A 26,753-nucleotide genomic window follows, 5' to 3' on the forward strand; every position below is an offset into this window, starting at 1 on the left:
CTTGTATAATTACAAGGTGACAGGAGACAGCAAAAGATAAAAAAACTGAGCAAGTGATAAAAACTTTTTTCTTATTCTCCAAATAAAGTGATTATGAGGATATTTATAGAAAATAAAGTGATATCGCAGCGCCTTTTAAAGCGATACACCTTTACAATTAACAGTCATAATTGTATGTTAGATTCATGAACCCCATATATTGATTCATAAATCAACAAAAAAATTTTAATTTATAAGGACACCACTTCTCAAAAAATGTATCCCTTGATATTAAAAATATTTCAACAATGTTAAAACAACTCTTTTTTAAACACACTCATACACAACATTTATAATATATTTACAACAAATAGTAGCATTTTTCATATCTCATTCTCGAAAATAAAAGTTTATAATAAAAACATGGAAAGTGAACCTTTTTACACGGATTTATATCAACCCTTCACACTGAATTGATTCAAAGCCCAAACGGTTGCGATTTGTCATATTGGTCGAGGTCTCCAATGTAAACACTAAACCACAATAGAGGCCATTAAACCAATTATCCATTCCATGAATTTCCATTAATCGTGCCAAGATTCCCGATTAAAAAAGAGCTCTAAATTAAAGTGCCCATGACTAGGAAATAAGCTATTAAAAGTATAGAAGAGTGTAGGACAGGTGAGAAAGAACAAGTAGGGCCTAAGAGAAACAAAATTATGGTGAAAAACGCGTAAAACGCAAAGAGAACTTTTCTTCCTTGCCATTAAGTATTTTCTTCCCTAAAAAGCTTACCGTTCTGTCGTCTTTCTAAAATATATAAATATTGTGTGTAAGATCAGACAAGTGGCTGCCACTCACTTCTCGTCTTCCACAAATGGATGTGTTTAAAATTATATATATATATATATATATATATAGAGAGAGAGAGAGAGTACTATCTCTTGTCCATAATATAAGAGCTTATTTGATATTTATTTTAATCCTAAATATAAGATTATAATCTCTCCATTTTGTCTCTTTTATTTATTTATTTTTTCTAAGATAGTCTAGGTAATAATAATAGTTTTAGTCAATACACTTGATTAGTAAGAATACTTTAGGAAAAACAACACTTATTTATTATAAATAACTAACTTAACTAATTTTTTTAATCTACTCAAATAAGTCAACCAGTTCTTATCTAAAGGAGTGAAGGTAGTAATAATTTTTGGGCCCGTTTGGGGACTTAACTCACAATGTCTCCATGTGAATGTAGCATTTTCCACAAATTATTGTACCAGCAAAGAAAAGTGAGGGTAGCAAGGTCAAGTGAAAAACTGATTGCTTTGTAATATTTTATTCTCATCATTTTTCTATTTCCTTCTCGTTGACCCAACTTACAGGGTAGACACCACCACTCTTTCCTCCCAACTTCGTAGCAACTGGTAAGCATAGACAGAATAATAATTTTAAAAAGAAGAGGAACGAAGCACGATATAAAGGAGGAAAGATTCCCGCCCGGGGGGGAGGGGGGATCCCCAATTAAAAATTTTATGGATGGAAATGTAGGATATCTCTAGGCAAGATCGTTTGGCTGGACTTAACATCTTTGGTTTTTCTTATGCTATTGAGCTTTCCATTTGTTTGTCAACATTCTCCTTTCTTTTGTATGATTTTGTGCTTTGTTGTTGTTTTTAAGCAAAAGATGTTACATTCATTGTGTCAGTTTGTGATCGACTTGGCAAATGCACGAAGTTAATGCTTTTAGAAAGGTTTTGCTAGCAGTTACGTCTTCAAGACTCATTTTAGAATGTAATTTACAAAATAAATCTTATATTTAGAACCAAAATAGTATAAGTTTGGACTTCACTTGCATATCACAAAGGTTTTCAATGATTAGTGAGTACATAATAAATTGAGAATTTTTTAACTTCTGTAATGTGGATTACAAGTCATGTAATGATAATAATGAGTTTGGTAACACAAGTAACAACTTATTTTTCAGAAAATTGTGAAAGTGGAATTTTTTTTTTAAAACTTAAGTAACATGATTAACAACTCTTATAACGATATGAACAACTCTAACAACGCTATTTACCAAATGGTTTAAGAGGTGTTTTGACTTTGAGAGATTTCTGAGTGCATAATAAATTAAAAAATTTTCAACTTTTATAATATGATTGGCAAATCGTGTAATAGTAAACAAGTTTGATAACGCAATTATTAAAAATATATTTTCAAAATATTTTCATAAAATAAACACAAATAACATAAGGGTTATATGGTTATTTCAGCAAATTTTAAAATTTTTATTTGGCCCTGTGGTACTGAAATGGAATTTTCCTTATTAAGGTGACTATTTAGGATTTTTAAAATTGAAAGATCATTTTATTGTCATTTCCCCCCAACTTGCCCACTTCTGTGATGTTACTACTTTTTTCACTCCAAGATGAAAAATAAAATAAAATCTGTCACTCCCAAAATTTAGGGGAGGATTAATCCCTTACACACAAATCCCTTTCTTAATTGATTATATTTTTGTGCATGTTTGGGATCTAACCTACATTGTGTTTATTTGAATACAATGCACTATTTTCTACGAATTATTTATACCAACAGAAAAGGGAGGATACCAAGTAAATTCATATTAATCATAACTCTATATTTCGATGCATTTCACTTTTATTGGTCTCTCTATTTATAAAGTGTGGACTCTTCTTAGCTCTCTCTTGAATCCATTCTGACTCTGTCTATATCATTTATGAATATTTAAAGAAGAAGCAAAACAATACTCCTCCGGTAAGTTAGTTAATTATAAAAAATATGACATGTCTTTTCTAAAGCACTATAATCATCTTTCTTAATATTCTCCCTCCTTTACTTACTTGATTATGGTTAAGAGAGTATCTATATGGGTGATTTAGAAAAAACGAAATAAATATGAGAAATAGGTCTTATATTTAAGACTAAAATTAACTTAACAATTAGATCCTATATTAAGAACCAGAAGAGTAGAAAATAGGGATCATTAGTGGAATTGATATTTATAATTATATACAGAATGATATGAAATGCATGGAAACGGATCAATGTTTACCTAATTAAAAATCTTGAAAAAAGTTGTGGTTTATATATTTATTTAGATAAATATAAATTTAAAATGTCTCCATTAATTTCACACGATTTATCTTTATCTTCTGCAATCTTTTCTTCTCATCTTTTTCTTATTCATTCTCGGTGACCGAATTTAATCACAGAACTGGCTTCTTTTCTTTGCTTTACTCTTTTTACCCCTCTTTTTTCATTTTCCTTACCATTCATTATAATTTTAACTGTTCAAATTCAACATTTTATAAAATCATTATTATGCATTTATATGAAAAAAGTATAAATAAATTTAAACTACTAAAATTTAATTTGAATCATTCATAACTAAATGACAAACCTATGTTTCACATGTATTTTCATATCTTTTTAGTGGGTTTTTGTCATTATTATTGGTCCTTAATTGCATTATTTGAGTATAATTCATATTAGAGTGCTTTAACTTGAATTATTACATAATAGGAGACAAATTTGTCATAATTGTGATTAATTGATTTTTAAAGACAATTAATGCTACCTATCTTTCAATTTTACTTTCAGGTTTCTCTTTGAAGAATTAAAAAAAAAAAAGAAAAGAAGAAAGAAGAAGAAGAAAGAAATAAAAATAATAATAAGAGAGGGCCAAGTAGTAAAACGCACCTGCCCTAAAATATTCAAAATCATCATCTTCATTCGCGAGGACGAGGGGGACAAACTCGACAGCTGAGGGAGAGAGCAAACAGAGGTGCGAGAGTGAGAGCGCAGACCAGAGAAGACAACGGCTTGAACAAGAACCAAAGGAGCTCGACGGAAATCACCGTCGACTTCATTGTCTTCTTCACCTCGGCTTGGAAGCAGAGAACCAGTGACCGAAGAGCTGCTACGCAACGAAGGAATCAGGGGTGTTCGACACACTAGTGCAAAATAACCCATTTGGCTTCTGTTAAAAATAGCTTTTCGCTTCTGTATATGTGCTGCAGTGGAAGCAACAGTAACAAAATGTATCACCTACTACTTCTGTTTTGAAATAACAGAAGCCATAGGTACCCACATATGGCTTCTGTTACATAGTATAACAGACACCATAGGTACATACTTATGGCTTCTGTTATAGTTATAACAGAAGCCATAGGTAACATTTGTTTCCAAAAAATAATTAATTAAATATGAACTTCTCATTTAGGATCCTGCTATTATATACAATTACCTATATCTAATCTTAAATACAACCACCAGTACACAGCATATATGTACAACCAAACCAAATAAATGGTTAACAGAAGTATGGATCTAATATTAGCATGCTCTATAAAAGGATAAACATGTACAACTTACAATATATCTTCTACTCTAATTTTGTTAAATTTAAGAAGTACTCTAACCAAATATTGCGTATTTCTCTCATCTCTAAGGCAGAATACGGGTCCAAACTTTGAAAATACTACAAACTCAAATGAACTTTCAATGTGAACAATATTCTTTAAAAAAAAAACACCTCAATGTTTCAAATACATTCCCATTGATATCATTTTGGCTTACAATACATCTCCAAAGATCTATTATCAAATACTTGTAAGAAAATGCTAAAAGACTTGTGGAATAAAGTTATACACAACACTTACAACTCAAGAAATCCTATGATACTTTCACTCAACTTCAAAGCACTATGATCCCAAATAAATACAAGAAGGCAAGTTTACTCTTTATGAGTTAAGGTTGGCCCTCATACTCCTTTACTCTGGTTAGAAGTAGCAAAATCACAAAGCAAAACAGAAAAACAAGTTTGATCCATAACACAGAGCAAAACAAAAAAAGACAAGTTTCATTCACTTCACTTGAAACAATTCACAGAAATTATCCCCACAAAATTTGTACCTAAAAGATCTAATTAGATTTTCAAGCACAAAATACAAAAAATGATAATGACGGTTATTAACAAAAATGGAAGAAAACAAAATGAGTAAAAAAGGGCTTACCACTTGCTGCATACCCAGGCTTATTTAGAACTTAGAATAAAGAAGGAATCACGGAAGAAAATGATCAGCACCTAATATCCATAAGTGTTTATGGAAAGACAAAGCTTTGAGGTTATTTTTGCATCTTTTGAGCTTAAAGATGCAAAGGCATCCTTGGTAAAAGAATTAAATTAAAGTGTAAGCTTTGAGCCCACCTTCTATAAACTTATTAGTTGGGTTCTAAAGTTCACTCCTCACGCCACACCCAAGCAAAATTATTTGTATATGTCATAGTCATCCATTCCGACAGCAACAGGAATTATATAAATATATATTCACTGTAGCGACTCTGTTTAATAAAATGAAAGAATTCTTTGCTGCAGAATCTGTTGCCATGCCCTTGTTGATCACCCAAACCATTACAAAGGTGGTGTTTGAATGCCAGTCTCTTTGCTGCAGAATATCAATACAAAAAGCACATCAAGGAAAAAAAAAAAGAAATGGAGGCAAGTTAAAGATTTATTTGTAACTTACAGAACATAGTTGATTTCACTATCCAGTAGTACCATCAGGACCATGTGCATCTGGGCTGGCATTGGATCCCTCCCTGAAAAGAGTTTTTACCTAAAAATACCAAAATAGTTTGCACAACAAACATGACAATTAATAATTGGGCAGAAAAACTATTTACTTATGATTTAATATGGTAGAAATAGTTTTAACAGCATAACTGATAAATCCTAAACATTCAGCATAACCAGACAAGCATTATAAATAATCACTTGATCATCAACACTAAACAAGGCAATCAAAGAACACCAAACATCAAGCCACTACTTTTGTTAATTATTGAAGACATACCATTCATGGACATCTTGATTTGTTTCTCACTGATTAGTATCTTGCTTGTAGCCTTCAAATATAAAATCAAGGAAGAAATTCTTTATGAGCAAGTATAAAGAGCACTAAGATAGCAATGTATCTTTTTTTTTTCTTGACTTTGCAGTCAATGAAGTCAGTGAAAATCAACAATCATGAATGAAAAACTTGCAGGTTTAGTTAACTTTCTTGTCAAATCATCCGGCCATAGTGTTAGTAAACAGATTATATGGGCATCCATAAAGATTATGTGCTCAAGAGAATTAAACAAACAGTACCTATGAGTGTATAACACTTGTACAATTAGCAAAAACATATAACCTCTATAAGAGTCCTAGTCAATAGCATCCAATCATCAGTCACTGCTGCTTTCTATCAATGACATTTTGATATGCTTTTTGCTTGCCCCAACCATTTCTCTTATTTCTCACGTTACACTTTAGAAAGCTTACTCTACTACTAACTTCTCACTTCTCTAGTTTATTAATCAATGTTCAAACATGCTAATATATGAAAGATCAAATTGGGTTATAGATTTTCTTATGATTGATCAATCCTTAACTTAATCCAAAATATACTTAACTCTGATTGCATGGTTCTCAAAATATTAATTCACTCCTACAGAGCATTAAAGAACAAAAGAGAAAAAGAAAATTTTGCTGACTGAAAATTCCGAGTCAATTTAACAAAGGTTGCACAGAATAGCAATTGATTTATTTGACATATACGATCTTAAAAAACATTTACATAGAATCTCTATTTTAAAAATAGTTGAAAATGAAGGTTCAAAATATTTTGCCATTGGCAGGGAAGGGTCGCAATATGATTTATCAAATGTAGTTGTTAATCATGAAAATCAGTCGGCCCGAAAAAGAAATATAAGAATGGGATCGAAAAGCTCACCCAAACAGCATAAAGTAGGAGGGTCCTTCTACAAACGGCTTCTGTTACTTGTGCAACAGATGCCATAAGTAATTTACAGCTTCTGTTACTTGTGTAACAGTAGTCATAAGTTATATACAGCATCTGTTCAAAGTCAAACAAAAGCAAAAATACGAGACATTAACTATCACTTCTGTTCCTTAACTAACAGAAGTAAAATTGAGTAGTAAAATGAATATTTTGCACTAGTGACGGTATGAGGAAGAATCACCATCATCACCGTCTTCTTCTCAGTCTAACCCTTCCTTCCCACCGACCCAAACCACCGTCACCGTCTCCTCCATGGAAGCTTGTAGCAGAGTATTGATTGTAGCAATTCTCATGGCAATCTGTGGCTAAGATTCTGTGATTCTCCAATCCAATAGCAATGGCAGGAGCTGGGATCTTCATAGGGGAGTTTTAGTTACTTTAATGTCCAATAGTTGTTTAACAATTCCTAAGTCTTAGGATAGCTTTTCTGATTATTGAAAAATTTGTATTGTTTAATCTAATTATATTTAGAAATTATTATGACTGGATTATTGTTTGGCATTTGATATTGGGCTATTTATAGCTTTAATTTCAACTATAATAATGTGGTTATGACATTTGCATTGATTTTGGAGTTAATATATTGTGATTTTCTAAGATAGCTTGGAATCTTGGATCATATTGTCTCTTGTTAGCTTTAATTCTGTTCTTTTGTATTTAAGAGTTACAATTAAGCATTGGTTTTTAGCATCCTTAATTCCATTTTGCTATTCTGGTTGCAATTAATAAGTTGGGATTTTGAAAAATATTTTGTGGCAATTCGAGGTAACTTGATTATTAGATTAAAAACTTATTTATAATTCTTAATTCATTGTTTTAACTCACGTATCTGTTGAAATGAGGATTGTTTGCACTGTTAAGTTGAAGGATTGATTATTATTATTGTTTACTCATGTGTTTTATTTTCATTTCTTTCACCATCATTCATTTTAATCATTTTCATATAAAAACATTAAAAAAACAAGTACTTTAATTTCAATTTAATTCATAACATTTAGTTAACAATTCATCAAATCAAAATCCTTTTTTATAGTTTAGGTTGCTTGCATTTATTTACTAAGATTTAATTTTGTTTTTGACTCCTCAAAGTGAATACGACCCTACCCTGATCGTGCACTATATTGTATTAATTCAGTTAATTTTTGAAGTGAATCTAAAATGACTAACGGTTCGTTCTTCACTAAAGTACAAAAAAGGAAAAATAAATTAAAATAAAAGAGAGAAGCCAATTCCAATAGTTACATGGCAAACACAGTTGATGTTTCCTCCATCAGCACCACTCTTTCCACCCTCCTTCATAGCAAGAACAAAGCATAGCCATAATATAAGAATTAGTTGAAAACTTGATTTAGTTCTAAATATAATGCTTTAATATATTTTGTCTCCATATTCATTCATTTTTCATCCAAAGTAGTCCTTATGACAATTACACATGTTAAAAGGTTTTCATTCTAACGTACATGACTAACAACAACATTTTGAGAAAGACAACACATATTTATTATAAATAACTAACTAAACTAATTTTTTAATATCCATAAATTGGTTATCTAACTTTTATATTAAGGACAGAAAATAGTAATTAAAAGAAGTAAAACAGAAAATATTGGAATGGCCGTTAATGAATAAGTAAAAGGATTGAGTTCAAAAATTGCTATGGTGCCTGAACATAGACATCTTGTGACAGTGCATGCCTTTGAAATATTAGAGTGGAAGTCCAAAAATTCAAGACCCCGTCACCACTAGCCCAATCAATTGTAATATAGTATATTCGATTCTAAATATAAAAATTAAATAAAGAGTTTATTTTAATTCTTAATATAAGACTTCAATAATCTGTTTTTTTCTTCTAAATTTATAATTTTTCTCATAAATATTCCTATTAATTATATATAGTAAGAAAATTTTCATCAATGACAGATATAATGCACAAAGTTAAAAAAGATATCATTAAAAAAAATCAACATGTAAATATGCTTTTTCTTCTAAATTTATAATTTTTCTCATAAATATTCCTATTAATTACATATAGTAATGAAATTTTCTGCAATGGTAGCTATAATGCACATAGTTAAGAAGGGTGTTATGAAAAAAAATCAATACGTATTTATTATAAATAACTAAATTATTTTTTTAATCTATTTAAGTTAGATAAATAATTCTTAAATTAAAAATAAGAGCTAAGATACTTGCGTATCGTACATACTACTCTAGAAAAAAATCTAATTGACCTTTCTGTACAACCAACAAGGGAGCACAAGGGGCAACAGATCGCGTCCTCATAGATATCTAAGTAGTGACAGTCCAATCATGGACCTTAAAACAGCTAAAATGGGCCCTTTGATCATGGAGCCACAACGAATTATCTAAGTCTTGTTGTCATTGTCGAACTCTCCCTGCTAAAGCCAATCACGTCCCTTCGAGTAGAGATATTCATCATTGGCTGATCATGGAAAATAGTGACTTAGATTGTACGAACCTCTCTCCTAAATATGCCACAGCTCCTTGCAAAAGGCGAGGTGAACCATGTTTCATCGATATAAATTATGGCATGGACAATAAAATATACTATCTCATGATTTTAATAAAAGACTTAGTTGAAAATTGAATTTAATCTTAAATATAAGATATTAATCTATTTTATCTTAAAAATTTATGATTTTTTAAAAAAAATATTCCTATTATTTGTAAGAAATTCCTACAAAATTAAAGTGTACTTCCAATACATGTCATTGAAAATGACGTTTAAGAAATCCAACACATATTTGCTAGAAATAGCCAATTCAACTAATTCCTAATAAATTTAATAAATATAAAATATAAAAAAAGAATTTTTTCTATTATTTATATATTTATAATTATAATAATTATTTATTTTATTTTTATATTGAATATTTTAATTCAATTTGAATATTGAATATTGAATATTAATTGATAATATATTTGTATTTATTTTTTAGAATAATTTTATAAAATATCTCCAAAGCTTAGTGATTCTCTAGCGCAACCTTCGCGGATTAATGAAATGGGAGCTTGTTTATGGGGCCTATTCATGTGTAAAGGTTAGCCCATATTTATTTTGGATTTTTTTTTTGGTTAAAACATAGGTATCATCTTATTGGAGGCAATTTTATTCGAGATACTGTCGGGTATTAAGTGTGGATACTTCTCTCAGTTAGGATTCGAACATTGATTCGTCATGTTGTGAGGAACTAGTCCTTTCCGTTAGACTCAACCCTGTTGACATTTTGGATTTGTGTATTAAGCAATATCCATGTCATTTCCACCTCATGTTACATATTGCTATGTGATGTAATACTTATCTTGCTTTTAATAAGATGCTTATGCTTATAGGGGCAAAAAAATTTAAGTATCCACATTATATCATGTTTAGTTTGCTCCTTTCGTTATATATCACTCATTTTAGCTCAAATATTTCAAGTGAATATTATAATATGACGTTGATTCGCTTGTGTTTTTCTTATTGAACTAATGGCCAGATAAAGTTTTCCTAATCATTGCCACAATTTTAACTTAAATAGCTTAGCCGCACTTCTAGATTTTCTATTATGCTTTGAAGGAAGAATAAATTGAAACTCAACTAACTAAAATGAAACTTAATATGCATTTAACTAACTATATATACTTATTTTTCTAATTACAAACTAAAAGCCTCCATTCATTTTCTAATTTTTAAATTCAATATCGATCAATCAATACCTTTAAAAATGTAAAAATTAATCTTTAGCCAAGCCAGTATCACTTTCATTTTCTCTCTGACTTCACTGTTCATAACAAGATATAGTGATTGATTCAATCAACAGCGTCAGCCCCTTTGTGTGGCTTTGGTGGAAACTCCACTCTCATAGATTTGGTCTCATCACAACTCTGATTTAAAGATGAGATTTTTCTTTACCTTCTTTATTTTTCTCTACTCCACCATTCGTTTGATTCTTTACCAACAGTTTAAAGTAAAAAGATTTGGTAAAAATTAGAAGACCAAACATAATCTGAAACATTGTTTTAGGGAGTGTTTGGAACCGTTTAAAAGCTTCCACAAACAACCTCTTGATTTTATGGAGACGAGATGAAGAACCAAAAAATTTAAGGGACATACACACATATCAAATATTAAGAGGATGGGATTATGTTTTAAAAATAACAGAAACATCATATGTAATTCAACCAAAAAAAATAATATTATACTACTTCCAATCCTAATTATAAGATTTAGTTTGTAGTTTATAATCGAGTTCTTATAATTAAGATTAGAAATAGTAATAATATTAAGGGGTTGTTAACTTAATATAATCTCTACTTTCTCAAGTTTGCACAAGTCTTACCTTCCGTCCGTCAAATTTAAAACTATCAATTTTGGGCCTTCAAAGGTAAAATAATTCTAATTTTTACTAAATTATACTCATCAATATGTTGAAGGGAAAGAAACTTAAGAAATTAAAAGCTATGATTTTAGATTTGAGAGACCAAGGCTAAGATGAGAAAAAATTTGAGGGATAAAAATTGTACTAACTGTAATATACTAATATTAATATCAATTACTCCATTTTTTTTCTATGAAATTATCCTACAAGTTATGATATTCCAAAATGGTCTTTGGGAAAACTAGAGGCTGCGATGCGCCATGGCCAAATGTTGTGAAAGGAGGCGGTAACAATCTTCCCTTTCTCTCTCTCTCTCTTATTTTAGTGACTATTATATTTCTTTTATTCATGGGCCACGGCGCCTCTCTCTCTCACTCCACTCTTCTTCCACTCTCTTCTCTCACCACATCTTCTTCCTCCTCCTCCTCCTTCCACTGTTTCTGTTCTTCCACACCCTCTCAGTGTCTTCGTTCCAAACTCCAATTGTCCTCACTGCCTCCATTCCTCCCTAAGGGTAGACCCAAGAAGAAACCAACTCGACCTTGTGGGCTTTTAATGATCATCAATCCCATTTTGCTATTTAACGGTGTCAGTAGTTCCAGTTTCAATTTCGATACCCAGACCGTTCTCGCCACTGTTAGTGTTCTAGCTGCAAGTGCTCTCTCCTTGTTTCTTGTTTTTAAGGTAACGATTTTGTGTTTCCATTCTGTTTCTTCTATTTTGGTTTCGGTCTGTTCATTATAGTCTACCGGCATCACTCTATCACTCGGATGTTCGGTTCGGTTTTAATCTTATGGAGTTTCGGTTTATTAATGAAATTGAAACTGAATCAGATTTGGAGTTCTGTAATGAAGTTATACAAAAGATTCTCTTATGGCGCCATTTACTGTGAGCTCATCTTTGGAGTTGCAAAATGGGATTTTACTCTTCTCTCGATGCCATATGATTTTACTTGAATTGGAATTTTTTATATTCATTTTTTTTTTTTACGGATTTTCCCTAGTACTAGATGATAACCTGAAAATTTAACTTTTAAATATGACCTTTTTCATTTTATTTAATTTACTCTTTAGTTCTATGAAGTACGAATGATTTTATTTTTCCATGGTATTGCTACGACTCGTGTTAAATTAGGTTTAGTAACCTACTTAAATCATGTTTATTCTTGAGTTTCTAAACCCAAAATTCGAAATATGACAATTTTTAACTATTTTAGAGATGTTTAGCATTATTAAGGAACATTTTATTTTTATTTTAATTTGATTGTTATCTTTTATTATTAATTGTTGTTTGCATATAATTTTAAAATTTTAATATATATTCTGTTATTAATTTTTAGAATTAGATTGAAACCTATAAATAATATCCCAACACAATGATGTAAAACAATTAAGAGATATAGATAATTAAATGAGGGAAGGCCACAAACGACCCTCAGATACGGTGTTGATTCCGACTTATATTCACTCCTTGACCCTCTAAAGTCCAAAACAAAATCACTGTAATTCCTTCTTCAAACTTTATAAAACCATAATCTTCCATTTAGTTAAAAGGCATCCACTTACTTCATATTCACTATCTCGTAACTAATCTTAACATTCTAGCTTAAATTCATGTTCCATAAATCTTTTAACTATAGCCTCCAACAACTTCAGAATCACGACCAAAACCCACAACATAGGATAATTTAGAGAACCAAAAATTTTTTACTTCAACAATCCACGTATAAAATGCCACATTGATTTTGTTCAATAATTCGCCATTATTATTGTGTGTGTGAGTTTGTATATAAATAAAAATATCCATATTTCTCCAAATTTCAATATAGAAAAATAAATAACTCTTCCACTGTAAATTATTCAATGCTGTCACCAATAATTTCCATTCCTCAATTCCATAAAGTTCCATTCAAGGACATTTCATCCGGCACTTTGCAATTTCCATGCACCCCAAGACTAACATAAGAATAAACAAATTTAATCACTGAAATTTCCCAATAATATTCTTTCCAACATTACGAAGTTATAAAGTTTCCAAATTTTATTTTTGGCAAGATTTAAACAATAGTCAACCCAAAATAAAATCTAAATTTTTATCCAACATCAAAACTCCACCTATATAATATAGCAGGTCCCAAACCTAGATAATCGAGATGGGTTGTGTTAGGCTCTCAACAACAGCCAACGTAAAAATCTGTCGAATCTTGTAAACCTGAATCAAAACATTATGTAGAAACACGTCCATAAAAGCCTCTTTCTTTTCAAACGTTTTATCAAAGGCCCATTGTGCAGTCAATCTGACAAACTTCAAAATATTTCTCTTAAAATCACAGCCCCAGACTTCATACATTCAAACTATAAATCCAATTCCATATAATCACCAAACCTTGCAACAGAAACCAAGCACCAATTGGAAGAAAACCACAATTTCCCAATCCACATACACGACGGAACCGGGGGGGAGCGGGACGCAACAGTCCGCACCAAACATATATGGCAGCATTCTTGGGGGAAAAAACACAGAGATTTGAACATACCCCGAAGAAAGGAACACGGCAGCGTCGAGAAACAGGAAGAAGAAGAGAAGCTCGAGATCCCACACAACGCTCCGCAACAGCGGCGAAACAGAAATCAGCAACGAGGAAGAAGGAAAGGAGAAGATTAGGTGCGAACACTCCCTCAACAATGGCAGAAGAGCAGTGAGGAATGAAGGGCTTTGCTTTTCGAATTCCCCGTTTTGCAGATGAAGCTCTAAAGCTCCGCGGTCGAGACTCGACACTGTCAGGACTCACTGCTCTGCACCAACAAGGGATGCTTCACCAGACACCCGGCTCAAAAATACGCCTTTCCTTTAACCCAAAAAAAATTCTCATCTATCAAAATAAATTTAATTCTTAAATATGATATATATTTTATTTTGTTTTCTTTAATTTACTCTTTAGTCCTAAAAACCATTCTTTTTTTTTTGCCATTAAAAGCATAATATTTTTTAAAGGTATTGTTAGAACTTGAACTAAATTAGATTTAATAACTTACTTAAATCACGTTTATTTGAGTTTCTAAGTCTAAAATTTAACATATGACAATTTTAACTATTTTAGATATTTAGTATTATTAAGAAATGTTTAATTTTAATTTACTTGTTATTTTCTATCATTAATTATTGATTTTCATTTAATTTTATAATTTTAGAATAATCTATTATTGATTTCTATTTATTTTTAGGGTTAGATTTAAACTTGCAAATAATATATAAACATATATGCTTTCTCCATTTTATAATTTGATTAAATAGTAGACTGCATAAAACAACCAACAAAAAAAAGTCCCTGATGCAAGAAAGAAGGGAGAAAAGATGTAAAAGAAGAGAGAGAAGGAGAGACAAAAAGAGAGGAGACTAGAAAATATCAATTCTTATTCAATCATTAAATGAAAACCCTAACCTTATTTTATAAAATTTCTAGAAATATAAAATAATAATAAAATCCCAAAACAAATCCTAATCATAATTAAAGAGATAATTACAAAATATTAAAGGATAATTAGTGTAATAAATCCTGATTTTAATATATAAATATTCTTATTCAGATCCCTAATGGATATCATTATTAATCTAATTAAATCCTAATTATTTCTTATCCCATACTCTATCAGTCCTACTTACACCAATCACTCCATGCATGGTTCAAAGCATAACTTCTACAAAAATACATATGTGAGAATCATTATTTGACCAAGAGTGAAAATGTAATAACAAGAGAAGAACCATGCTCAACAAAAAAAATGCGTATGTTATAATATTCAGCCACTGAATAAATTTAAAAACATAAAAAAAATACTTTACAATTCTTAATATAAAACCTAGTTGACTAATTTGAAAAGATTAAAAAATTATTTAATTAATCTTTCTAAAAGACTTATGTAGATTATTAAATTATATATCAATTTATAAATAAGATAAATTAGTTTTAAAAAAATATTATACATAAATAATTTAAAGTATTTTAGTAACTTCTTTACTTTTTTTCAAATTAGCTAACTTGATCATGGAAGGAGAGATGGTATAAAAGATTTAATTTGGACACCGTCAAGTAGCTATTCCAACTGTTCGCATTGCTTGGAGGGGGCTAGACTCGTCCATTATCAAACTCGTCGTCTGGATTCGTCGATGACCTTATCATCACTGTTGTCGCCATCTATCAACATCTTCTTTACACACTACACGCCTTTGAAAGTTTGAATTCTCCCGCATGAAAAAAACCATTTGAAGTGGTCGTACCACAAGCAATGAGGAGGAAAAACAAATGTAGATGATACATAGTTGATGACGACATCTCGACTGCATATAAGTGCCACAGAAACGGTAAGAATCTGGATATTCATTTCAAGAGCACCATAACGTTTCGCACAACCATCCAAATTATTTTCTAGCACTAAGCAAACGGCTATGCCCCACCATTCACTACTTGAGTTGCAAGAATCAGGCTTGTTTGCTATGAATGACACATTTCTTGGCTCAAAAGAGAAAAATGAGGAATCTTTCGCACAAAAATAGCTTTGATTGTAAAACCATGATGGCACTTCGCTACCAGAAACAGTTAAATATGCGAGTAGGTTGCATGAAGAAATGATCCTGTGATGAAAAATTATTCATGTTAGACGTATAATAATGGGATAAGGTGCTTAAATATGCGAAGGTAATATATTAATATCAATCACTCCAATTTTTTTTTTCCATCAAATTATCCCAAGTTATGATATTCCGAAATAGTCCTTGGGAAAACTAGAGGCAGCGGGGAGCCAGGGCCAAACGTGTGAAGCAAGGCAGCAACAATTTTCCTTCTCTTTGTTTCTTATTTTGATGACTATTATATTTCTTTTATCCATGGGCCATGGCTTCTCTCTCTCTCACTCCACTCTTCTTCTACTCTCTTCTCTCAGCACATCTTCCTCCTCCTCCATCCACTGTTCCTGTTCTTCCACATCCTCCCAGTCTCTTCGTTCCAAATTCCAATTGTCCTCACTGCCTCCATTCCTCTCTAAGAGCAGACCCAAGAAGAAAACAACGCGCCCTGAAGGGTTTCTGACGATCATCAATCCCATTTTGCTGTTCAACGGTGTGAGTAGTTCCACTTTTAATTTCGATGCCCAGACCCTTCTCGCCACTGTTAGTGTTCTCTCTGCAATTGCTCTCTCCTTGTTTCTTGGTATTAAGGTAACAACTTTTGTGTTTCCTTCCTGTTTCTTCCATTTTGGTTTCTATCACTCGGGTGCTCAGTTCTGTCTCATTCTTACGGAGTTTCAAATTGAAACTGAATCAGATTTTGGGTTGTGTAATGAAGTTATACAGAAGATTCTCTTACGGCCCATTTACTTTGAGCTCATGTCTGGTGTTGCAAAATGGGATTTTACACTTCTTCTAGAATTGCAAAATGGGATTTTTTCCCCCCTCTTTCAATATCTCGTTTAGAAAATTTGCTTAAGCTACATGCATTGCACCCATTGATGCATTCAATATTGCTTCCATTTTTACAAGGGGATCCTGTGCCTTGCGAGCGTTGTGGCAGCTAGGGTAATGATCTTTCTATATCTCGACTTCAGATTGTTGGGCATTTTCTGCTTTCAAATGTTGTACAAATTTTACAACATTCTGCGCCAAACATATATGGCAGAATTCTGAGAGAGAAAAAACACAGGAAGGAAAAGAGATCTGAACATCCCCTGAAGAAAGGAACACGGCAGTGTCGCGAATCAAAAGGGCATATAGGTAATTTTATAATATTTTCAAAATGCCAATTCATGCCTCATTTCATTCTGTGTCATTTTTAAGCCTTAGCCGTTTGAATTGGAATTTTATATATTCAATTTTTTTTTTTACAGATTTTCCCGTGTACTAGATGATAACCTGAAAATTTAACTTTTAAATATGACCTATTTCATTTTTATTTAATCTACTGTTTAGTCGGTTAGTCCTGTGAAGTACGAATGATTTTATTTTTCATGGTATTGTTAGAATTCCTGTTAAATTAGGTTTAGTAGCCCACTGAAATCAAGTTTATTCTTGAGCTTCTAAACCCAAAATTCACAATATGACAATTTTTAACTATTTCAGAGATGTTTAGCACTATTAAGGAATACTTAATTTTAATTTTAATTTAATTGTTATCTTTTATTATTAATTGTTGTTTGCATATAATTTTAAAATTTAAAAATATTCTGTTATTAATTTTTAGGATTAGATTGAAACCTATAAACAATATCTGAACACCTATGGTTTGTCCGTCTTATAATTTGATTAAATAGTAGACTGGCATAACTTCTCGTTTTTTTTTTCTCCGCCGACTTTACAATACATGCATGAGAATTATAATTTGACAAGAGTGAAAACAATGCACAACAAAAAGGAAGGTGCATATGTCAATTTCAGCCACTAAATAAAATGTAATAACATGAAAAATAAATATGCATAAAAGATTTAATTTGTAGCAAGCGCATGCCTCCGTTTTGTTTGAGCTCAATGTCAAGTGGTTGTTCCAACTTTTCTCATTGCTTGGAAGGGCTGGGCACTCCATCATCAAACTCATCATCTAGATTCATCAATGAACTTATCATCAGTAGTGCTGACACTACAGCCTTCGTCACTGCTTGTGTTTCGCCATCTCTCAACATCTTCTTTACACAACACGCGCCACCCACACTGCACTATTTTCAAACGTGACTCCTCTGGTTCATCCGCTATGAAAAAAACCATTTGAAGTGGTTTTTCCACAATAAATGAGGAAAAACGAATGTAAATGATAGATAGTTGGTGGCGAAATCTGGACTGCGCACAAGTGGCGTAAAGACGGAATGAATTTGGATATTCACCTTCAGAAACTCTATAAGTCCAACCAAGTACGGCAAAATCATCATAGTTTGCATGTTCCGAATCATTTTCTAGCACTAGGCATACAGCTATGCCCCACCATTCACTTGAACAGCATGAATCAGGCTTATTTACTATGAATGACACATTTGTTGGAGTATCCTCAAATGAGAGATCTTTCGCACAAAAATAGCTTTGATTGTGAAACCATGATGGCACTTCACTACCAGGAATAGTTAATATGCGAGTCGGTTGCAGGAAGAAGTCATCCTGTGATGAAAATTATTCATGTTAGATGTATAATAATTAATGTGTAAGAAATAGTCACATAAGAAAATCAAATAAATTAGAAATTCAAGAGATTCAAATAACTCACAACTTGTGACTCGTTCCGTCTCACAAATGCAGACGTCATGTCACTGAAAGTGTAAACTTTATATCCGTCTACTGATGAGAATTCATATCGGCGTGAAGTCTATAACAACAAAATTTGGGATGTTATGGAATTATAATGACTGATGTGAAACAAATGATAGTGAAGAGAACTACAACAAACCTGATATTCAAATTCCTCAGTGAATTCCCATAGTTGCTGTGAACACACATAATTTTTCAATAATGGACAATCACCAGCATGTATCACTGACAGGTTTGCTGGAAGTTGAGGCAAAGACCGAAGCCTTGGGCAATCCTTCAAATAAATAAATTCAAGCTTTCGAAGTTTGGAAATGAACCTCAAAGGAATTTCAACAAAATTATTTCCAGCCAAACCTAATGCTGTCAATGATGATAAATTGCCTATTTCACTGGATAGTGATTCATCATCAAGATTGCAACCATTTAAATGTAACTCGACCAAAGATGATAGATTTGAAAAAGATGGAGACCACAAAAACTTAGTTGAACTTGAAGGCCTTTGAAGTCTAAATGCCCGCTTGAGAAGAGAGTAGTGATTCCATGAGGATGATTGTGCAGAAGAATTGCATGCACTAAGAGATAATACTTTCAAATTATTGAGGGACGAAGGCACTTCTTTTAGAGCAGTCCCACCCACATCAAGCTCCTCCAATGCCTCATTTTCATTCAAATTCTCTGGAAGCCTTGACAACTTTGAGCAGCCACGAATATTGATCTTCTTTATAGCTTTCAATTTTTTAAAATCACTTGGAAGACATACCAGGCTTTTGCAATACTTTAAATTCAATATAACAAGACCAGTCAAATTGACCAATGATTGAGGTAGTTTGGATATAGCAGTCCCTTTTAGATTAAGCTTTGATAAACATGTCATACCTTTTCCAAACTCAGGAAGCCTCTTAACTTTTGAACAACCAGAGAGAATAAATGTCTCTAAGCAATTCATCTCCAATTTGGTTGGAAGGTTTTTAATACTTTTACAACCTTTAAAATTAACAATGACAAGATTCTTGTGTTGCCCGAAAGAGCAGTGAACTTCAACAAGCTTTGTACACCCCTTAAGAATTAATCTTTGAAGATTAGGAGTTCTATCAAAGTTTGATGTTCTCATCAGGTTTGTTGAATGACTCAAATCAATGAACTTTAGACTTTGTGGAAACTGCAAAGAACCAAAAAAAAAAAAAAGCCTTCAAAAACCAAGAACTAGCAAGTGATACGCATGCAATAAATCATAGACAAATAAATTTAAGCAAAGGACCTTAATTACCTGATCTCCCCTCCAAAGTTCCTTTAATTTGCTGTGTTGCATTTTGAGATCAACAAGTTCATCAAATTGAGTTTGACCTGGAAGGGAATCTAAAGGATACTCCTTCCAATCTATGACTTTCAGTGAATTGGGGAGACAGTTAAGTCCATGAAGAAGATTCAATTGGTCATGTGAAGAATGTGATATGATAAGTAACTTGAGATTACTCATATTTGAGAAGGCTTTAGGTTCCAAATATATGACATCTGGTTTGTCAAATTGTACCACTATACCACGTATTGCTTCAGTTCCCTATATATAAAACAATAAGTCAATCAACCTAATAATAACATGAAAAATGCACGGAATATATTACTAAATTAATAATGCATAATCACAGAAAAGGGGGAGAGTGTTACCCTCATATTTCTAAGCACAAGACTAGCATCCTCCAAGGACCATATCCTACTACGATTGCCAGCATCATTGGTTGATTCGCGAAAAACAATTTCCTTGCCCATTTCTTGAAGCCTATCATGCACCCTCAAGCGCCCTTTAGCTTCAGTTACCAATGATTTCTGAATAAGAGTTCTTATTCCGATTATTGGGTGAAGACCACTATTTTCTAAAATCTGTATGACATCATCCTTGCGCAAGCCATTGAAAAAGCAAGCAATATCTAAGAATATATTCTTCTCATTATCTCGCAGTCCATCAAAGCTCACTTTAAGTATATCAAAAAGGCCATCTAAAGGAATCTTCTTGAGTGCATTCTCCCATTCTGGTATGCTTCTTCCACAAAGAAATGAACCAAGCACTTTGATTGCCAAAGGAAGGTTTTGAGCAGAATTAATCGCCCTTCTAGAAAGCTCCAAATAATCTTCATTTGGCTGATCTCCTTTGAAAGCTATTTGAATAAAAAGTTGAAGGGATTCATCGTGACTTAAGAAATTCATTTCATACTGAGAAACTACACCATGCAACAATAACACATGTTGATCTCTAGTTGTTATTATTATTCTGCTCCCTTTGCCAAACCATCCTTCCTTTCCAGCCAAATTCTCAAGTTGGCTTATGTCACTCACATCATCAAGGACAAGTAGAACTTTTTTACTGCATAACATTCTTCTTATCAGCTTTCTTCCATCATAACAGTCACACACTTCCATTCTGATTGATTTTTTCAAACGGGAAAGAAGTTTTTGTTGCAGTGAAATTAAACCACCATCTTTTACAGATTCCTCTCTAACATTATGAAGAAATAAATGAACTTCATAGTTTCTGTGTATTCTCTCATAAACAATTCTAGCAAGAGTAGTTTTGCCTAACCCTCCCATTCCCCATATTCCTAGAAATTGAACTTCCTCCGATTTATTCGCTAGAAATGAATCAAAATCTGCTATTTTCTCATCAATTCCAACAAGTCCATCATCAACACCTTCATCATTTGAATCGAATTGTGGGTGATCAACTATTCTTGACCTCACATTTTCAGTAACTATTTCAATGAGTTTCGTTTCATACCTAAAAAGATAACAGAATAATAACATTAATATTAAGCGTAGCCCAAAGTCATGATAATTTTTTGAAGTCATAGAAAATACCAATTTTCAGAGCTCCATCCAGCCAAGTCAGCAACTTCTCTCAAGGCATCCCTCCATCTTTGTACCTTCACTTTGTCATGTGCAAATTTCTGTTCAAGCTTTTCAAAGGCTTTTGCAAAACTTCCTTTTTGATGCCGAACATCAGACGGATCTATGCCATAAAAGATTGGAAATATATGAAGGCCTAACTCTTTCTTACAATGAAGGATCTTTAGGAGTTCATCTAAGCACCATGTGGATGTAGCATAGTTTTCAGAGAGAACAATAATTGCTGACAAAGATTCTTCAATTGCTTGAAGCAAACTTGGTTTGATAATTTCTCCCCTCCCAAGTTCTTCCTCATCTCTAAAGGTTATCAGTCCATTGTGACACAAAGCAGCATATAAGTGGTCTGCAAAATTCTTACGGGTGTCTTCTCCTCGAAAACTTAAAAACACATCATACTTGTGTCTTCTATTTGAACGGCAATAGCTTGAAGAATATCCAACTTCTTGATCATTGAGTGCCATTGTGATACTTCAGAAGCTAGACCATTCAAAATATAAAAACAACCATCAGACTGTGAACCGACTTTAAACCCAATCTGAGATAGAACATAGGTTCTTGCACAGATTAGAGAGGGAAAGTATAATCCCAAAGTGCATTCTCAACTATATATAAATGCATTTTTATTATTAAATAAGGCAGAAATTGAGAAGAATATTAGATTAAACTATAAGTACTTTATACCTATTTAATTTTGATTATTTTGTTTTTCTTGATTGATTTTATGAATATAAGAATGAAATTATCAGCTCAAGTTTTTCTCATTTGACCGTTTTAGCCGTGTTCCTCTGGGCAAAACTACTTTTAATTAGTTTACTTGAAAAACAGAAAAGCATGGTTGTCTAATGTGATTCTTCATCAGGAAAATTTCAGTCAGCCCCCTCTAAGCAAACTTATTTTTCAACAGCCTCCAAAGATTTTGAAACTTCATTCCACCCTTTTGACCAAAATGAAAGTAAATGTTATGGGTGAAAAGACCATTATGCCCGTGTATGGGTTAAATGTCAAGGGTTGCATGAATAACTAAAATAAAGTGATTTACAATACAAATTCGGCAATTTACAATATGTATACGGGAACTCACAACTCTATTGAGGTTCTATAGAGAGAAAAGTTAAATGTCAAGAATTTCATGAACAACTGAAATAAGGCAATTTACAACACAAAGTAGGTGTTTATAAGAGGTACACAAGAATTCACAACTCTAATTGAGGTTCTGTGGAGAGAAAAGTTAAATTCCAAGGGTTGCATGAATAACTACGATAGGGCAATTTACAATACACATTAGGCGATTTATGTGAGGTATATGGAAATTCTTAACAACATACAAGATAATTAACAACAAAAATTAGACAAAAATAGGTTCTTGTGAATGGCCTAATTGATTTGTAGTTAGTTAAAGAAATAATTGTGAACCCCTTAATGCTCTAACGATCGAAGCAATTTTATTTCTTTTATTGCTTGCTATTTATAATTTTATGTACGTATTTCTTTTCCTTATAAATTTCAATTGTGTTGGATTGGAATTAATTGGATTGACGAAGCACAACTTAAGCTTGACAACTAAAATACTAAGGGTAAATTTTATTAATATGATTGGCTCTGTACTCCACCTTAATTATCATCTATAAAGTTTAATTAAAGAGTGGGGCAACACCAATTTTCATTGCAAATCATCTTATTTTATTTGTTTATGCAATTCTTAACACTTAATTTTTCTCTCCCCAGTACCTCAAATGGAGTTGTGAATTCTCGTATGCCTCTTGTAAATCACCTAATTTGTAGCGTAGATTATTTTATTTCAGTTGTTCATGCAATCCTTAACATTTAACTTTTCTCTCCATTGAACCACAAATAGAGTTATAAATTCCCTTATACTTCGTGTAAATTGTCTAATTTGTGTTGTAAATTGTCTTATTTTAGTTGTTCATTCATAGTTGAACACTTGTATTTGTTTTGTTATATATATTTCTCTTACATTATATGACTAAATGGATTGATGGCTTGGTTGTCATAATCTTTTTCGTATACCAAAGGATCACGGGTTCAAATTTCCCCTTGACCAATTATTTCAAAAATAAAATTCTCTAGCAACTAGAGCTCTAACCAGCCACTGGCACTTCAATGGCCAGCTGTCAGAGGTTAGAGCTCCAGCTGTTGACCAGCCAATGACACTCTAACGGCCGATTGTTGAAGGTTAGAACTCCGACGGTGGTTGATCTTTTTTAAAAGACTAACAATAGTAGTAGTAGTAGTAATAATGCAAGAGCATTATGGTCTTTGCACCCATACATTTAATTTCACTTTGGTCAAAAAGGGTGGAATGAAGTTTCATAATCTTCTGGGGGCTGTTGGAGAATAAGTTGGTTTAGAGGGAGTTGACTGAAATCTTCTCGTCTTCAAAAAGCATTGGAATCCAAGACTGGGGTAAAATGTTTAGTCAAGACATCTTTAGTTTCTTCCTTTTCTATTAACTCGAAACATGTGGACCCTAATCATGCAAGGACCATGAAAATAAATTAATTGTTTTAAAGCATAACAAACTTTGAGAATTGTACAGGAAGACCGTCTTTTGAAAGGAAAAAAAAGAACGAAAACTGACACCATTATTAGTTAATCAGATGGTATGAAATTGGAAATTACGTACAGTTAAGAAATAACAGATAAAAACTTATATGAGGAGAAATTTTGAAATGTTCCCTTACTAATAAAAACACATTGGTCCCGTTTTATATGAAATATTAAAAACAAGAGATAAGAATTGGAATTGAAACTGAGAAAATGCATTAAAACGTGTTTAATGTGAGTAATTGTTTGCTGCGTATAGAAGAGGCAAACCCATATGGAATCAGGAAATACCACCCAGTCCCACCTACATGCGCCAAATCTTAAGTAGCAAGCAATCCTCACATCAGATTCCCTAATTTCACCCACATGGATTTGTCCAATCTTACATAACAATCAATCACTCACGTTAAACAATCTTTTAATGTATTTTCTAAATCTCAATTCTAATTCTCACATCTCATTCCCAATACTTTACGCCAAATGGGACCATAGTTCATTTTCATGTCAAATTTATTATGTTACTCCACTACTACAAAAAAGAGCTTTTACGACGCTAATTTACGGCAGTTATTAGAAAAAACACTATAAAAAATATGACGGTGGTATTTCTGTAATTATAAGCATATTTTTTATGGCGGTTTTCTTAAAAACCGCAGTAAAAAATACTTTTAACGGTGATTTTTTAAATAACCACCATAAAAAATACTTTTGACAGCGGTTTTTTAAATAACCGTTGTAAAAAATCTATCAAAATTTTAAAATCCATCATGCGATAGTTTTTACTTTTCAGAGTTAGAGCTCATAATCTCCTATTACCGTCTTCACTCAATTTTCTCCCTCCTCATACCTTTGTTGACGTTTATCCTTTGCTTCTATCATCTCCACCATGTTCTTCCATCACCGTCACTATCGCTGTTGCCATCGCCATCGCCTCATCCTCTTCATTCTTATTTGTGAGTTTTTCACCTCCATTCTTTCTATAGATTTCATAGTTTTTGTGGTTTGATATGATTATTTTCTTTGGTTAAAAATATGATGTTTAATCTGGGTTTGAAGAGATTTGATTTTTATCAGATCTGAGTATTTGATTTTATCAGATCTGAGTCTTTGATTTTATCTTTATTAAATCTCAGTGGCTTCGATCTGGTGGCTAAAGGTGAAGCTAAATGGTGCTATTCGGCGAAAAAGAATCTACGTTTGCTCCATCAGAATGCTTTTAACTAGTGAGAGATTATTGGTTAATTGATTTTTAGACCCTTTCCTTTGAGGCTTTGTTCTCTCGTTCCCTGATCAACAGGAAAAAGGTAGACTAAAAAAAAAACTTTTCACGTCGATAGCATAGATGTTGCTCTCAAAACCATTGTAAAAAACTCATTTTAACTACCATTAAATGTTTTTTTTTGTAGTAGTGCTCGCATTTAAGCTTGGAATAAAAATTGAAAAACTATAAACACCTGCAAAGACTTTTCCTTGTGGTATGATATGGGCATGACAATGCATTAAAGAAAGGAAGAAAAATTATGGTCAAGGACCAACTTTGTAAATGTTCTTGTTCTTAAAGATCCTGAATAAGGAATTTTCTAACAAAAATATGTTGTTACTTGCAAATCAATTGATGTCAAAACCTATTAGAAAGTATGAGAACCAAACTTGATTTAAAATTTAGTAATTTCAAGCTTCTTTTTATGGGATTCTCTCTTCCCCTTATTCTTGACAATTTCCATATAATCAAATAGCCTCTTTCTCCTTGTTTGATAGTGTCAATTTTCGTGGATATGGATTACTTTGTGAAATTTTGGAAGAATATAGCATCTTCCATCAGATGGAACTCATAGTTGGAGATTCAGGGCCAGCACGGGAGTGAATTATTGGTGAAGGATTTTCATGGTAGGATCTGAGCAAACGACTTCATAGATAGATTCCAAAAACAATTATACGAACCAACTAGACCATTCATTCAAAAATAAATATATATCAAAACGAACCAAACAATTTAGATTGGCTACACACGCGACAGAGAGTACAAATATAGTTGGAAGGGGTGTGTCTTATGCTTTGAATATGGAAACCCTGATGAAAGCGAAACTAGGCGAAACAAGAATGAAGAGAAACAAAGAAACCCGATTCAAATTCTGAAACGAATGAAGTAAATAAGAGAGAAAGTTACTTACTCAAGTTCTTGGAAGGTATACAGGGATGATCTGATGCCTGAGAAGAAGGAAGAAGATGAGGTAACAATAGCAGTAGTGTCCTCTTTGATGAATTGTGACTTGCTGACTTAGTGGGGAAGATGCTTTAAAGTGATGGAATCCTTTAAACTTATTTAATGGATGCGGGCCCGTCAAAAAGTATACGTATTAATTCATCCATTACCATTAAGTCTTCTTCTTCTTCTTCCTGAAAAGCATACCGTTTTGTCTTTTTAAAGAAAAAACATATTTTGCGCGTAAGATCAGATAAGAGGCAGCCACTCACTCCTCGTCTTCCCGAAAGGGATGTGTTTAAATTCATATAAGTGCGTCTCTATGTGTATATTTTTTTTTGATTTTAAATATAAGACTTATTTTGTAATATAATTTATATCATAAAATAGATTTTATGTTTACTATAAAAAGAGTATTAGTTTTTTTTTGTCCCATTTGGACGCAACTTACAATGTGAATGCAGCATTTTCCAGAGACTATTGTACCAGCAAACAAAAGTGAGGATGGCATGGCCACGGGAAAGGTGACTGCTTTGCATTTTCCTGGCCCACACGGTTTACTTTATATTCCCG

The 26,753-nt window shown here is 32.4% G+C and overlaps 2 protein-coding genes across 2 annotated transcripts in view; both read right to left on the reverse strand.

Moving 5' to 3' along the window:
• The window catches only part of LOC114760948 (TMV resistance protein N), a 35,983-nt gene extending 9,758 nt beyond the window's left edge, over positions 1–26,225 (reverse strand). Inside the window, exon 1 of the mRNA XM_028950267.1 lies at positions 26,149–26,225. The gene's annotated coding sequence lies outside the window, so the exon portion shown is untranslated. The remainder of the gene's footprint in view (positions 1–26,148) is intronic.
• On the reverse strand, positions 17,729–21,873 carry LOC114760949 (TMV resistance protein N-like). The gene is made up of 7 exons (XM_028950268.1): positions 21,365–21,873; positions 20,180–21,284; positions 19,782–20,072; positions 18,654–19,673; positions 18,474–18,572; positions 18,100–18,367; positions 17,729–17,934 (listed from the first exon to the last, which is right to left on the reverse strand). Exons 1-7 carry the CDS (start codon positions 21,871–21,873, stop codon positions 17,816–17,818), a joined length of 3,411 nt encoding a protein of 1,136 aa, XP_028806101.1. The 3' UTR covers positions 17,729–17,815.
• Positions 26,226–26,753: the final 528 nt, after the last annotated feature.

The sequence above is a fragment of the Neltuma alba genome, unplaced genomic scaffold, assembly GCF_004799145.2.
Source record: "Neltuma alba isolate B1F8T4 unplaced genomic scaffold, ASM479914v2 tig00011056_pilon, whole genome shotgun sequence".
NCBI lineage: Eukaryota > Viridiplantae > Streptophyta > Magnoliopsida > Fabales > Fabaceae > Neltuma > Neltuma alba.

Bases quoted from the DNA above. Each gene is read 5' to 3' on its own strand.
- LOC114760949 (XM_028950268.1), bottom strand. From the start codon at position 21,873: ATGGCACTCAATGATCAAGAAGTTGGATATTCTTCAAGCTATTGCCGT. The intron at 21,285-21,364 runs GTATTTTCTATG...TTATCTTTTTAG, and splicing joins GGATGGAGCTCTGAAAATTG to GTATGAAACGAAACTCATTG. The intron at 19,674-19,781 runs GTAATTAAGGTC...GGTTCTTTGCAG, and splicing joins AACTTTGGAGGGGAGATCAG to TTTCCACAAAGTCTAAAGTT.